General features: G+C 69.7%; 1 protein-coding gene across 5 annotated transcripts; it reads right to left on the bottom strand.

Annotated features, from left to right (window-relative positions):
* Nucleotides 1-883: 883 nt before the first annotated feature.
* ZBTB7B (zinc finger and BTB domain containing 7B) lies at nucleotides 884-14,745 on the bottom strand. 5 transcript variants are annotated; one of them, XM_030465171.1, is made up of 3 exons: nucleotides 14,712-14,745; nucleotides 2,437-3,440; nucleotides 884-1,850 (listed from the first exon to the last, which is right to left on the bottom strand). In XM_030465171.1, the coding sequence occupies exons 2-3, from the start codon at nucleotides 3,429-3,431 to the stop codon at nucleotides 1,415-1,417; spliced, it is 1,431 nt and encodes a 476-aa protein (XP_030321031.1). In that variant the 5' UTR covers nucleotides 3,432-3,440; nucleotides 14,712-14,745; the 3' UTR covers nucleotides 884-1,414. The 5 variants fall into 5 exon arrangements, with proteins under 5 accessions (XP_030321031.1, XP_030321030.1, XP_030321032.1 ...); XM_030465170.1 differs by lacking the exon at nucleotides 14,712-14,745 and adding an exon at nucleotides 13,159-13,221; XM_030465172.1 differs by lacking the exon at nucleotides 14,712-14,745 and adding an exon at nucleotides 12,398-12,477.
* Between the last annotated feature and the right edge of the window lie 279 nt (nucleotides 14,746-15,024).

Here is a 15,024-nt window from a genome sequence, read left to right as displayed (position 1 = left end):
CGGTGCTCCTCTCCCCAGCCCCTTGGTGCCCCCATCTCCATCCTCACAGTGCCCCCAGCTCCACAGTGTCCCTGTCCCCATCCTTGCAGTGTCCCCAGCCCCATGGCTCCCTAATCCCCATCTCACAGCGTCCCCAGGCCTGTCCCCATTGCTGACCCCAGCCCCACAGTGTCTCCAGCCCCATTCGGTTCCCAAGACCTGAGCAGAGCTGCTCCAGAGTGGGCACGGGGCAGACAGACAGACAGCCGGGAACGGGGGGGGTCCCTGCTTCTCCGTTTATTACCAAGCAGCCTTCGTTTAAAAAAACAAACACAGACAGACAGACAGACGGACAGAGGGACCCGGCGGGGCGGTGAAGGGGGGAGGGATATTGGGGGAGGCACCGCCCGCCGATTATTTGTTTGGTTCCTGACACCAGAGAGGTTCAAGTAGCCGAAAAGTTCAAGTTCACCATAAGGCACTTTAAAGCCACGAGGGGAGCCGAGCCCCCCCCTCCCCATCACCCCTCCTGGCACCCCACAGCAAGGGACAGAGGTTGGGGGGGGGGAGAGGTGGGCTGGGGAGCGCTGGCGGGCAGCAGTGGGGGGGGCCAGGGGGGGAATATATTACATAATCTTTTAAATATAGATAAACTCTTATTTTAGGCAAATAGTGCCGGTCCCCTGCTCCCCCCCAACCCCCGAGGGAGGGGGGGGGTGCGCCCTTGGGGGGGGGCATGTGCAAAGGGCAGAGGGGTGACCGCTGGGGCCTGGCCACCCTGGGGAGGGGGGGGTCCCACAGGGCCTGGGGCAGGGGGGGTAGGGTCGGGGCTCACCCGAATAGTGCAACCAAGAGAAAGCAGCCAGGAGTGCAGGGGCGAGGGGGGCTCGCCGGGGGGGGGGCTGCTCGGGGCGGGGAGGGGGGGGGACAAGCTATGTACAGCACGGGGTGGCGGACATCCCCCCCCCCGGCAACCAGGGAGCTCTCGATTGCCGGAGGGGCTCGGTCCGTGGGCACCCTCGCCTGGCCCCAACCCCTTTGGAGGGGGGGGCATCCACAGGGGGTTTCGAGGGGGGACACCCCGGTCCTGCTTCCCCCTGCCCCCCCCTGCTGGGACTCCACTGCCTGGATATTCCAGGGGGGATCCGGGCATGGTGGGGGGTGCCCAGACATGTCATGGGGGTCCTGATGCATTGAGGGGGTCCAGGCACAGGGGGGGGGATGTGGGGAATGGCCCAGACACATCAAGGGGGCCAAGATGCATCAAGGGGGTCCGGGCACGGTGGGGGGTGGTGGGGACCCCCTCCACCCCATTGTGCAAATCGGCCAGGGGGGTGTTTCCCCCTTTGCATAACTGGGAACGAACCGTGACAGGGTCAGAACGGGACCAGACCCACCCCCCAGGCCGGGACCGGCCCCGCCATGGCGGCAACCCCTACGCCGTCTCCACCTTCACGGTCTCCATCTTCACCACGACGTCTGGTTGTGACACTTCCTCCCCCTCGGGCTCTTCTTCCTCTTCCTCGGGCTGCCCTGGCCCCCAAAAGCGGGCGAGGGAGAGGCGCAGCCCCTCCAGGCGCCCGTTGGAGAGGTCAAGGCTGGGGGCGGCGGGGGGCGGCGCGGGGGCTTCGTCGCGGCGTCGGCGTCGGGTTCGCACCTCCAGGCAGTTCTGGCCCTTGAGGTGCCGCTGGAGGTGGTCGTCCTTGGCAAAGGCCTTGTGGCAGAGGTAGCACTCATAGGGGCGGGCACCCGTGTGCAGGTGCAGGTGGTTCTTCAGGTCGTAGCTGTGCAGGAAGCGGGCGCTGCAGTGCGGGCAGGAGTAGGGCCGCTCACCCGTGTGTTTCCGCATGTGGATCTTCAGCTTGTCGTTCCTGGGGGGGGGAGGGATGGGAAGAGGACGGGAGGGGGTATTGAGATGGGGTGGGTGGCATCCCCCCCACGGAGGTGGCAGCCTTGCAGCAGGAATGTGGGGTGGGGCAGTGGGGCGGATGGGGAAGGGATGAGTGGCATATGGGGCAGGGATCTGGGGTAGGGAAGTGGGGCATATAGGAGAGGGATGTGGGGTGGATGGAGTAAAGATGTGGGGCACGTGGGGGAAGGGATGTAGGGCATGTGGAGCAGAGGTGTGGGGAAAGGATGCACGGCATAGGTGGCAGGGATGGGGGGTATACAGGGTAGGGGAGGGGGGCAGGGACACTGCAGGGCACAAGGGTCCAGGGGCTCTGGCAGGGCAGGAAACCATGTCCTGGCAGAGGGTCCCTGTATCCTACTGCACCAGGATGCAGCCAGGGGGTTGTGGTGGGTGCTGGTGGCCGGGGGGGGGGCTCCCTCCAAGCAACACTTATGGGGTGCAGAAAACCCCATGGAGCTGCCCCACACCAGCAGAGCTGCAACCAGGCCCTGCCAGGGAGGGCAGGGGGGGTCCCGTTGGGCAGGGGTTCCGCCGGCAGCGCTCACCGTGTGAAGCGGACCCCGCAGACCTGGCAGGCGAAGGGCTTCTCGCCGGTGTGGGTGCGCATGTGGCGGGGCAGTTTGCCGGCGCCATGGATGACCTTGTGGCAGACGGGGCACTCCTGGGGCATCTGCGAGCGGCGTTTCCGCACCAGCTTGTCGGGCGAATCCAGCCCCGGCGCCAGCGACTCGTGGTGCAGCGAGCTCAGGTACGCCATCAGGTCGGGGTCGATGGCGTCCTCGTCCTCGTCGCCCTCCTCAGGGGACAGGGGGGGCTGGTAGGGGAAGGGGAAGGGGTGCGGGGGCAGCTCCTCCTCCTCGGGCAGCTCGAAGCTGTCGTAGGGCAGGGGCAGCCCCTCGGGCAGGGGGGGCGAGGGCGGCAGGGGGGGCGGCGGGGGGCTGTCGCAGCCCTCGGCCGGGGCAGGGGACTCCTCGGCGTGGTTGTTGAGCCGGGCACCGCGGGCTTGCAGGAACTTGCGGGTTTTCTTGCTGCGGCGGGCAGCGGGTCGCGGGGGCGGCGGGGCAGGGGCTTCGCCCTCGGGGAGGGTGGCGAAAGCCTCCAGGTAGCGGCGGGCGCGTTCGCAGTCGCCGTCGTCGGGGCCGGGCGCCTCCATGCCGCTGCCCTGCAGGATCTCGACGCAGGCGGCGATGACGCAGGGGATCTCCAGCAGCCTGGCCGCCCGCAGCACCTCGCCCATGTTGGCGCTGCTGATGGTCAAAGTGGCCGTGTAGGCAAATTCCAGCAAAGCCCCCAAAGCCTCCGGCCCGACAAAGTCCAGCTCACAGACCTCCTGGCCCGGACCAGGCCCGGCAAAAAGCTTCTTGAAGTAGCGGCTGGAGGCGGCCAGGACGGCGCGGTGGGTGCGATACTCCAGCCCTTGCGTCTTGATGGTGACATCGCAGAGCAGCCCCAGCTGCCGCTGCTCATTCAGGCAGCTCAGAAGCTCGCTGCTGTGCTCGGGGAAGGGGATGCCAATGAGGTCGTCCTCCGGGCTGGCCATGGTCCTCACCTGTAGGAAGGACAGGGCCCAGCATGGGAACCAGTTCTGGGAGGAGACGCCTCTGTGCAGGCATAGAATCCCAGACTGGTTTGTGTTGGAAAGGACCTTCAAGCACATCCAGTCCCACCCACTGCCAGGGACACCTCCCACCAGCCCAGGTTGCTCCAAACCCCATCCAACCTTCAACACTGCCAACTTCTGGGGGCAGCCTGGGCCAGGGGCTCACCACCCTCACGCCAATTTCCCCCTCACATCTCCTCTCAATTCACCTCTTGCAGATGGAAACCCTTCCCTCTTGTCCCATCCCTCCAGGCCCTTGTCCAGAGTCTCTCCCCAGCTTTCATGGAGCCCCTTAAGGCACTGGAAGGTGCTCCAAGCTCACCCCATTGCAGCCTCCTCTCCTCCAGGGCTGAAGCCCCCCAGCTCCCTCATCCCATTTCCAGAGCAGAGCTGCTCCAGACCCTCTACTTCAACACCACCAACTCTGTCACGAAGCCACGAGCTCTGAGGAACCTCCATTCCACAGGGCTTAGTGGCTACCAGGGACCGGGGTTTCAGTGGGACACCAAAGTGGGGCAAGCTGGGGGCTCGGAGCCTGCCCTCAGCCCCCCACAACCCTCTGCCGAGGTTGGCAGGTGGCAGCCCCCCCTCACGCCACAGTCCCCCACGCTTCCTCTGCCACCAGCACCTGCCTGCCCGCCCCACCACAGCAAAGGGGGGAAATCTCAGCACGGTACCTTTGAACGGCACTGAGACACAGCAGCGCTTCCTGCCCCAGCCCACCCACCCCTCCAGCCCCCCGGCACAGCTCCCGGCAGCTCTGTCCTGGGAACGTGGGACTCGCCAGCGGCGGGCACGGGTGGGAGGCGAGTGCTGGGAAGAGGGGCCCCAAAGCCGCCCCACGAAGCTCGGCCGGGCTGGGAACGGGGGCCACGCTTCCTGCCACTGCAGATTAGGATCAGCGCCCGCGCCGCCGGCTCCTGCCCCCGCTCCCGGTGGGGCCTGGCCCCCTCCCACCCGCTTTGCCCCAGCCTGGGGCAGCTCCTGGCCCAGCCCAGCCCTGCCCGCGCCAGCCCGGCCTTTCCCACGCTGCGGTTGGCAGGGCTTGGCCTCAGCCGAACAGCACCGCTGGCGCTGGCACCCGACGTCCCCACGGTGCTGCACAGGGACACTCTGCTGAGCCGGTGTGGGCAGGTGATGGAGCCTGTGGGAAAAGGGAGCTCGCTGCCCTCCAGACCCGCAGACAGGGCACAAGCAGCAGCAGCTCCAGTGCCTGCAAACCCCTGCCCAGCCACGGGCGATACCCTCCTGGGTGTTATGTCCCACTCTGCTGTATGACACCAGGGCTGCTGGGTGACACTGGGGAAGGCAGGAGCGGGCACACAGCACCGCCACAGCATGCCAAAGCCACGTCGTGCCACACTGGGCTGCACCAAGCCATGGCATGTGGTGCTGGACAGAGCTGAGCCGCACCAAGTCTCGCCAAGCCACGGCGGGTGGCAGCGCGTGGCACCGGCCATCGCCGAGCGGCACCGGGCCGTGCCAAGCCAAACCGAGCCGTGGCAGGTGGCAGCATCCCATACCGGCCATCACCAAGCTGCACCGGGCCACGCCGAGCCCCACCAGCCCCATCCAGGCCGAGCCTTGCCACGCCGTGCCAAGCCGCGCGGTGCCGTCGGCGGGGCGGGGGACGTGCCCCCTCTTGCCCGTGGAGGGGCGGCGCGGCCGGCGGCCCCCGGCACAGGGAGCCCATCCCCGCGCCGGCCGCTCCCTGCGCTTGGGCGGCCGCCAGCGTGGGGCTGCCTCGGCAGGCGGCTGGGAACGGCCCCGGAGCAACTGCGGAGCCGCCCCGGCGCTGCCGAGCAGGCCCGACCGGCAGGGCAGGCAGCAGCCGCCCCTGAAACTGGGAGCCGGGCAGTGCCGACTGCCCCGAGATGCTGGCGCCGAGCGGCCGTGCGTGCCGCCCCTTGGCAGGAACCCGCCCGGGTTGGGGTCCCCGCTGCTCACCGGGCCGGGGGCGAGGGGATTAGGGGCGATTAAACCGTCAGGGCCCCGGGAGCCAACAGGCAGCGACAGCCCCCGGTTGGATTAGGCAGGATTAGCCGCAGGGGCAGGATTAGGGGAGGCGAGTGCCCCGTGCAGCGGTCAGGGGGGGTGACAGGGACACGGTGCCTGCTGAGGGCACCTCGGAGCCCTGCGGACCTTCCAGGTGTCACGGGCGGTGGTCCCGGGGTGCGTGGCACGGGGGTCCCGCAGCGCTTTGCCCGGGCACACCCGATGGCAGGAGGACAGCCCCCCCCGTCCTCTGGTATCCATGGCACCTGGAGACACCCTGGCAGGGCTCCTGCTGCAGGCAGGGCCAGCGCTGGCACCCACCGGCAGGTGCCAGCATGTGGGGGCTCCTGCACCAGGGCCCAGCAGAGTACTCGAGGCCCCACCATACCCCGTGGGTGCTGGGGGGGAAGGGGGGAACAGCCCCCAGCCTCACCACAGCACAGAGTTCCCCATCAGGGACACAGCTCAGCCTGGGACCCCCGGGAAGAGGCACGGGGCCGGATGCCTGCGGACAAGGGTGCAGGGCGGGGGATTTTCCATCACCCCAAACCGCCTGTCACGGCTCCTGCCCCCCCACCCCCCACCTCCCCCACCCCACCCCACCCCCCCCCCGCGCATCCTCCCCACTGGAGCAGTCACATGCCGAGCGGGTGCTGCCGTCGAGGAGATGGCAGTGGAGATAAGGAAACTGGGGGGGACGAGGTGTGAAGGGGACAGAGACACCCCCAGCCCCTCAGCTGTCACTGGTTGGTGCCCCGGGTGACAGAGAGGGTTGCACAGGCTGAGGAGGGGGATGCTGGCGATGCCCCCGCCGCACCGGAGCTTTCTTGGTTACATCAATGCCGGCAGCTGGGCCCGTTTCGGCTGCAGAGCTGGGGAAAGGGGGGGGGGGGGGAGTCACCCCCCACGCTGAGCCAGCTCCCACGCCAGGGCGGGCGGCAGCGGGAACAATGGCTGCCCGGTCACCCTGACATCCCACCGCCAGCCTGGCACAACTACTGCCAGCCCCCGGGCACCTGCCACCCCCACCCACACACCCTGGGGGTACGGCCACCCCAACGCAGCCGCAAGCAGCGGGGTGGGGGTCCAGCCCTGTGGCACCCACCCTTTGTTGGGCCTGGCTTTGTCCCATGTCACCAAGGGGATAGTACGTGGGCACAGTGCCAGCTGGTGCCAGCCACCAGCCTGGGGATGAGGAGAGATGGAGGGGTGGGAGGGGTGCCTTGGGGGGTGGAGGGGGGGGGCCCTCCCAGGGGAAGAAAGGGATGAGGTGGGGGGGGTTAGGGACCGTGCCCCTCACCCTGGATCACTGCCAAGCGCTGCTGCTTTCGGTCACAAACGCTGTCGAGGGACTTCACAGCCCTGCTGGGGCGGATGAGTCACCCAGGAAGGGGAGTGTGGGGCCAACCCCCCTCCACCCCTGGCCCCACTGGGGCCCCTCACCCATGGGGAGATGGGAAGAGGACCCAGGCATCCAGGCCAGGCATCCCCCCACCCACTTCTCACCTCGCCTGAAGCTGGTAGGGAGCAGCATTGATTTGGGTGCCCACTGCCACGGTGTAGAAGGGTGGCAGGGCTGTGGGGCAGGGGGGGGATGGCAGGGGGAGATGAGGAGGAGAATGGCTGCAGGGTTTCAGGGGCTGGAAGGGCTGTGGGGTTTGGGGGTGGCATGACCGTGGGGTGGGGGGTGGCAGGACTGCAGGGCCGGGGGGGGGGACTGTGCAACTCCCTCTCTGCACACCCAGTGGGAAAGGTGGTGGGGGCCAAGGTCTGGCCAGGGTGATGGCACTAAAGCCTGGCAGTGCCAGGGGTCCCAGCACTGGGGGGAGGTGGCCGGGGAAAACTGTTCCCACTCTTGGAAAGAAGAAGAAACGAAGAAAGCAGTGAGAGGAAATGGTTTGAAGAGAGAAGAGCATAAACAGATAAACCCCCCCCCAACCCCACAAGCCATGGAGCTGGGCAAGCCCCATGGCACCACCCGCCCCCCAAATGCCACTGCACACCCGTGGTGTCACCGGGCTCGTTCCCGGTCTCCTGGCACGGCGTGGGAAGGGCCCTGTGCCGTGGCCAAGGCACGGCAGCCATCAACACCGGGAAAGGGGCTCTGAGGGGCTCCCCCCATGTCTGGCCATGACCACCCAGCACAGCCCCCAGGGTACAACCAAGCCAGAGGCTGGGCACAGGCAGCCCCGTGGCAGCTTTGGAACCAGCGGCCTCCCCGGTGCCAACACCGGCACCTGCAGCAGGGACGAGCCCCGCACCGGCCCCGTGCTGGCATCGAATCCCTCCCGCTGCCAAAACCACCAGGGCCAGCGTTGCCACCACAAGTACGGGCCCTGCTCTGCCAGGCCACGGTGACCCACACCTCGGAGCCCGTCCCGAGGGTGCTACGGGGCCCAGTGACACCAGCATCCTGGTGGGTGCCGGAGCTGCCATGCCCGGTGTTCCCACCCGAGGTCCCCACCTCCCCGGCACCTTCTCGGCCGCCATGGCCGGTGGTGGCAGGGTGGGCACGGGGCTCACCTGGCGCCTGTCCCGGTGTGTCCCAGCTCTGCGCCGCAGCCGGGCTGGCGGTGGGGAGGGGAAGGCTGAGGGTGCTGTGTGTGAACTTGGCCCCGCTCCCCACTGCACTTGAGCACAGGATCCCACCTCAAAAGGAGTCGACGCCCACACCCCAGGTCACTGCACCTCCCAGCCCCGCTTCCCAGAACACACACGGCATTAACCCTTGGTCGACGGTGCCGTGCCGTGGGATGCCAAGCCAGGACGGGGCTGGGGGTACCCCCTGGACCTCTCCTGCCGAGGGAAATTCCCGGTGCTGGGTGCCCCGTGCTGTGGGCATGCCCTCCTCACCACCAACATCCCCTCCACCAGCACCACCAGCATCCCCCCCTCGCCACCCCCTCCCACCTCAGCCCCCCTGTGCCAAGGTGTCGGCCGGGCTCTCACCCTCCCACCACCTCAGGGCAGGGCGCTGGGTGCTGGCCACTGGCCACTAGTCCTGGTTGGCATCGGTCGAGCCAGGAGGGCGCCTGCGCTCGGCGGGAGCCACCGCAGGGTTGGGCTCGGCACGGCGTGCCATGGCCTGCCCCGCAGCCATCCCCCCCAACACTGCTGATGGTCCCACGGGGGGGATGTGATGATTTGGGGACCAGCCGGATCCCATCACTTGGTCCCCTCCAGTCCCACGGGATATGTAGCCCCCCTGGGTGCAGCTTCATGCAGTCCCCTGTCCCTCCCCCCCCCCTTGTAATTACACCTTCTACATCCCCAGCTAAACAGCAATTAATTAGCAGGCTGGGGAGAGCTCCCCACACCCCACCACCAGCACCCAGCACCCGCCCCGGACGCCCACACCACCAGCCTGGCCAGGGCCATGCCAGGGGGGCTGCGGAGGGGCTGCCCACCCCACCACATCCCCCTGGCACGGCCCCGGCCAGGCTGCAGATAATGCCGAGTAAAAAAGGGGAAGAACCAGGCAGGGACGGGGCCTCCAGCCTGGGCAATGTTGGTGGAAAGATCTAAGTTGTGCAACAGCCCAGGAGGGTGGGCAGAGGGGCAGTGGCCGTGCCAGCATCTTGCCCTGGCACCGCATCCATCACCGGGGACCATGTGCCGGGCAGGAGCCGGCCAGGCCACTGTGGGTCAGCTCGATGGCTGCAAGGGGGATTATGTCCTCAGGCCAGTGTCCCCAAAGGTGAAGGAGGGACTGGCTGCCAACCCTCTGCCTGCCCTTTGCTCCCCATAAAGGAGGGGAATGGCGCCAGCCCCCCCTGGCCCAGGTGTGCCAGGTGCTAAGGGCGGGAGATAAGGTGGGCGAGGCGGGCAGGGAGGGGCACGGCACGGGCACGGCATGGCATGGGCATGCAGCCCTGACTCAGGGCTCCTGATGGTGGCTGGGGGGGAGGTGAGTCACCAAGGGCCCCCCCCACTCTGGGAGGGGGGTGTCACAACCACCCAGTGCAACACCAACCCCGGGGGCACCGTGGGTGCCGTGCCCACCCAGCAGGGAGCAGGTGGTAGAGGATGGGCTGAACTTCATCCAGTCTCCTCCATGCTCCGCCCTTGCCTTGGCCCTGTCCCCTTGACCAGTGTCCCCAGTGATGGGACAGAGCCAGGACAGCCTCTGGAAGCATTCTGTCTCCAGTCCTTCTCCCAGTGTCACCATGGGCACCACAGCCATGGGCATCACCACATCCCAACACAGGAGACCCAGGCCTGCCAGGACACGGGGACCCCACGGCCACCTGATCACCAGCAGAGATGGGACTGAGGACATGTGGCCTCTGCAGGTCAACCTCGGGCTCCCCGCTGCCAGTGTCACCAACCTCAGCATCAGGGACAGGCCACGCAAGGCCGGGCACAGTCTGTCCCCAGCTGCTCCCTTCCTGGTGGCCCAGGAGTGTCACCCTGGCAGAGGGAGGGAGGGAAGGAAGGACAGAAAGGGTTGCTAAAATGGAACTCAGGGAGAGGGGAGGAAGGAAACAGTCAACAGCAAACCTCACATTTGATCCTCCCAGCAGGACATGAAGCCCACCCATGGTGGGGGGGACAAAGCTGTGGTGAGGGCAGGTGGCACTTGGACAGCAGGTGGCCCAGACCAGCCCTGCCAGCACCAAGAGGGACTCGGCAGAGCTGAGTATCCCACTGCAGCCTGGCTCACACAGCTCAGCCTGGACCAGGGGATGGAGCAAGTCCTGGCTGGCTGTAGGTGCTGGGCATAGGGTGCTGGTGGCAGCAGGATGCTGCTCTCCCACCCGGTCCTGCTCAGCAGCCCCAGGGTGAGCCGGTCCCGGTGCCACTCGCCCGCAGCACAGTCATGGGAGCCCCTTGGAGGGCGGCCAGACCCCTCGGTCCCACTGCAGCGTGCCAGGAGCCCCCAGGCTGGTGGCATCTCCTCCTTCCTGTGATGTCACTGTCCTCACAGCACCCCAGGGACTGAGCACCACCCCGGGACAGGCCCTGACACTCCATCCTGGCACCGGGGTGGTGCTGGTCCCAGTGGGGTCACCCGGCAAGGACAGTGCCAGCCCACGGCCCCCCCCTCCACACCCCCCAAAATAGCCCGGCTTCCGCCCCCACGGCAGCTGCCTGCTGCCAGCTCCCCGCTGCCCACGGCTGATCCCGGGGGAGGGAAGGAGGGGGCAGGCAGCTCTAATCCCCCCCAAGCCCACGTAGCGCTGCCAGCGGGGCCGTGCCCGCCACAGCCTCCCCGACCCACAGGTGCCAGACCCCAGCCAGCCCCACGTCCTGGGGAGGACGATGACCCCACACAGCCCACGGCGGAGTGGAGCAGGGGGCAGGCAGCTCTGGACCCCTCACCACAGCGTGATGGGCTGTCCCTGAGCCTCCTGAGCCCCACGGGGATGTCCCCAGCATGTCAGCAGGACGGGAATCCCCTTCTGCTCCCCAGAGCAAGCCAGAAGTGGAGCATCCTCCTGCCCACCCCCCCTTCCCCCATGACCCCCAGCCCCACGTCCCTGGGGATCCCCGCAGGAGGGAACTGGAGCAAAACTGCCCGGGCGCTGCCGTGCCCGCTGCATGCCAGCTGCCAGCTTGGCCACGCTCCCCAGCCAGCACCTGGGGTGGGCAGCGTGTTGGCACCCACCCTACCCGGCACCCAGAGGTGGGGACCCCCTACTCACCATCCCCTCCGGCCGCCGGCCATGGGGACACAGCGGGGCAGAGTGGAGCAGGCGGCGCAGCCAAGGCTGCCGGGAGAGGCCAGCGCTCGCCTGACCTACTTCTCCTTCCGCATCACCTGCTTTCATTTTCCCCCACCACAGGCCGGTCCCCCCCTGCCTGCCCACGGTCCCCTCGAGTCACGCCACCGGCTCCGGGGGTCACCGGGCACCCGCCGCACCGGGGGCCACACCAACCGGCCACCCATCCCCACCGGACCCGCTGAAGGTCACCAGCTGCGGCACCGGGGCACGGCCACCTCCCCTGTGCGGCCACCCAAGCGTCACCTCCCTGGCATGAAGCGAGTTTGACGGGTCTCAGCCCAGCCCCTTGCCGGGTCCTGCAGCCGCCCCGGGGCTGCCTGGGGTGTGGACACACACACTCGGCTCCCGGGACACGGCGGGGACATCGGGGCTGCTGTGGGGAGCCAGGCGGGCGCCAATCCCCCCCCCACCCCCAAACGAAGCGTCCTCCCCCCTTCCCCCCCCCCTCCGCGGTTGGGTTACTATGGGAAGGCGGCGGCGGAGCAGGGGGAGCGCGGGCTCCCGGGGGCTCCCGCCAGCGGCCCGCGAGCTGCCAGCAGAGAGATTTCTCGGTGGTTTCATCATCCGCAGCCCGCCCCGAAGGAGAAGTTCCCTCTCGGCACGCGTGGGGGGCAGCGGCCACCCTTCAAAGGCTGGGGTACGGGGGGGTCACGCTGTCCCCGTGTCCTTCCCTGCACCCACTGCCCACCCCCCCCCCCCCCCCCACCCTGCTCAGGCCCGTCGCGTTCGTGCCACGTGTGCATCGAGGGTGCACGGCACCAGCTGGCAGAGCCGCGCTGCCACGGCCTCGGGGCTGCCGGGGAGGGGGGGTGGGGGCCCGGCCAGGCGGGTGGCCTTGAAGGGTCCCCCGGACATACCACTGATGACCCCACCCCACCCACTGGTTACGTCCCCGTGCTCGGGTGATTCACCCACGCGTGCCCCCCTGCACCCTCATGCCAGGCAACGGCACCCCCAGCCCGGCCCCGCTGCCCCCTACTCACCTCCCCTGCCCCATGGCTTCCCCTTCTCCTCGCACCCACCCGGCTTCGAGTACCTGAGCCCGGCCCCTCGTCCCGCACCCGGCACCGCGGCCTCGAGTCACCGGCGGCTGCCCCCATACCCTCGCCATCACCGGGAGACCCCAGCCCGCTCCCCGGGGCACCCGCAGCCAGGCAGGGGAAACTGAGGCACACGGCGACTCACCCCACGTCAAACCCGGCACCGCGTCCACTCCCCGGCAAAAGCAACCTCAGGTCAAGGGCGGCCGCGGCCCAAGACGGTGGCTCTGCTGTGGCGTGGGCCGCGGCAGAAGGGTAAATACCGCACCCCACCCCGGGCAAACAGCCGCTGGGGGCAGACAGCCGGGGGGGTACAGGTACAGCGGGGCTGGGTGTGCGCAGGGCAGAGTCCACCCCTGCTTGGCCGGTGCTACCGAGGCGCCAGGCCTGGTGGGCACCCCCTGACCCTCGCCAGCAGCATGCCAGGCCCAGGCGGTCAGCGGCATGGCACGGTGTGCCGGGACACGGGGACCCCCGCTCTCTGCTCCCCCCACCCCCCCCTATCGGTACCGGTGCCGAGTTGCGGTGGTCCCTGCCCCGCGCACCCAGGGATGGCAGCAGCACCCGGCACCCGAAGGGTGAGCCGAAAGGGGACCTCGGCACCGCAACCGGACCCTGTTCGGAGGCTTGGCAGCGGCATCGAGAGCCACCGGAGAGACCGGGAGCAGCCCAGAGGTGACCAGCCCCCCACAGCCCACTGGAGTACACCGGGTACCGGCGGCAAGCGGGAACGATCAGAGTGCCTACCCGTCACCGGTACCCAATAGCATCCCGGATCCGCGCCACTCACCGCTAACCGGACTTCAAAAACCGTCGCCGCACCGGTACCGGTACCGGTCGGTCGGTCGATCCCTGCGTTACAGACCCTCTCGGTGGGTCCGTCCGCTCCCACCCGCCGCCGCTCACCTGCGCGCCCCGCCCGAGCTCCGGGGCCGGTCCCGGGGCTTCGGCCCCGCCTCCGCCTTCACCTGCCGCCGCCGCGCCCCGCCCGCCCCCCCCCCCGGACCCCCCCGGCGCCACGGCCGCCGCCGGGGCTCCAGGAAGCGCCCGCCCCCTCCCCGCTCATTGGGCTGCGTGCCGGCGGTCCGGCCTCCTATTGGCGGGGGGGCCCGCCCATCAGCCCCGCCACACCCCCCCCATGGGAGGGCGGGGGCCATGCGGGGCCCCCTCGGGACTGGGGGGGTGCGGTGGGGGGGAGAAGAGCTGAGTCAGAGGCGCGGGACGACTGCGGTTACCGGAGCCGCGCTGGGAGCGACCGCGGGGCTGGGAGGGTTGGGGGGGGCCGGAGGGGAGGGGTCTCGGTACGGCCCCGCCGGTGCCTCGCCCGGTGCCAGGCGCCGATCGCGCCCCGCCCGCTGCAGCCGCTGAACCCCAGGGCCGCCCCCCCAACCCCGCTCCGCTCCGCCCCGCGGGCACGGAGGGGCGGGCAACCGGGAAACCGGAGAGATGGAGATCTGGGCACTAAGAACCGGGCACGGGGGGAACGCAGAGCCGGGCACGGGGAGGGCGAGAGAAGGGGAGTCTATGAGGACCGGGAGCTCGGGCACCGAGGGGGAGATGGAGGAGCGGGCACAGGGACGGCGGAGAACCGGGGCCCGGGGAATGGAGGAGCGGGCACGGGGGGAGGGGACGGATGGTCTGGCGGCGGGGCGCGGCAGGGCAGCGCTTCCCCCCCCCCCCTTCTTGCTGCCGCCGGCACTGGGTCAGGGCGCGGCGGCCCCCCCGGCGCGGCCCCTCCGCAGGTGCCTGGGCGGGGACCCCGCGCAACCTGTTTGGCCGCCGCCGGCCCCCGGGAGGCAGCGGCGGGCCCGGCGCTCACCTCGCCTCACCCCGGCCCCCCCCTGGGCCTCCCCCCCTTCCCGGCCCTGACTCAGAGCCCGGTCGCTGCCCGGCGCTGGCGGAAAGTGTGAGGAGCCGCCGGGGACTGCCAAGGCAAACACGGCCCCGCGCAGACGTTATGTCAGCCGGGCCGGGCCGGGGGGCACCGCTCCAGCGCTGGGACCCCGGGAACCGGCACCGGGCACCTGCCGCTGCGCTCACCCCGCTCTGCCCCGGGCCCCGCTTCCCCCATCCCCCGGGACCACCTGCCCCCCCCCCCTCCCCCCCCAGTGTCTCCGTCACCTCCGTCCGTCTGTCCGTGCACCTGCATCCCCCGCCTTCTGTCCGTCCGGTCGCCCCCTCCCCACCCCCATCCGGCGGAGTCTGACCCGCCGGGCCCAGGGCTCCCGCAGCACCGAGGAGGGAAGGGGGGGTGGGATCCGCAGAAAATCTCCCCGTGCCACCGCTGCTGCTCACCCCCCGGAAACCCTCCCCCCTCCCGAGCACCGGCCCCGCCGCCCCCCCCCAGTCCGGGCCGCTGCTCCCCGTAGTCCGTGCCGGTACCGGAGCGCTCCCGGTGCCCGCGTCTGCGCCCCCGATACCGCCCGCCCGCTCCATCCCGACGGCGCGGCCGCGCTCACCTCCTGCCCGCGGGGTCGGGGCCGGGGGGGCTGGGGGGGTCCGCCGGGCCCGTCTCGGCCGGGGACGGCGGCGTGGCAGGAAGGACCGGGCGGTCACGGCGGGCCGGGCGCGGCCGCCTGCAGAGGGCACTGCGCGACAGCGTGGGGACACGGCGGCACCGGGGCCGCGGGCACCGTTTATTAGGGTTACACACGGGACACACGGAGGGGGGGGGGAAACCCGGGTACCCCAAAAGCTGCGTGTGCCCAGGGGTTGCCTGGCCCGGACCCGAGCTCAGCTCCCAGTGGGCACCTGGATCCCGTGTCAGCATCC

This window comes from Calypte anna, chromosome 25 (assembly GCF_003957555.1).
Source record: "Calypte anna isolate BGI_N300 chromosome 25, bCalAnn1_v1.p, whole genome shotgun sequence".
NCBI lineage: Eukaryota > Metazoa > Chordata > Aves > Apodiformes > Trochilidae > Calypte > Calypte anna.
Note: the sequence above shows the minus strand (reverse complement) of the source record. Positions and strands in the feature narration are given on the sequence as shown.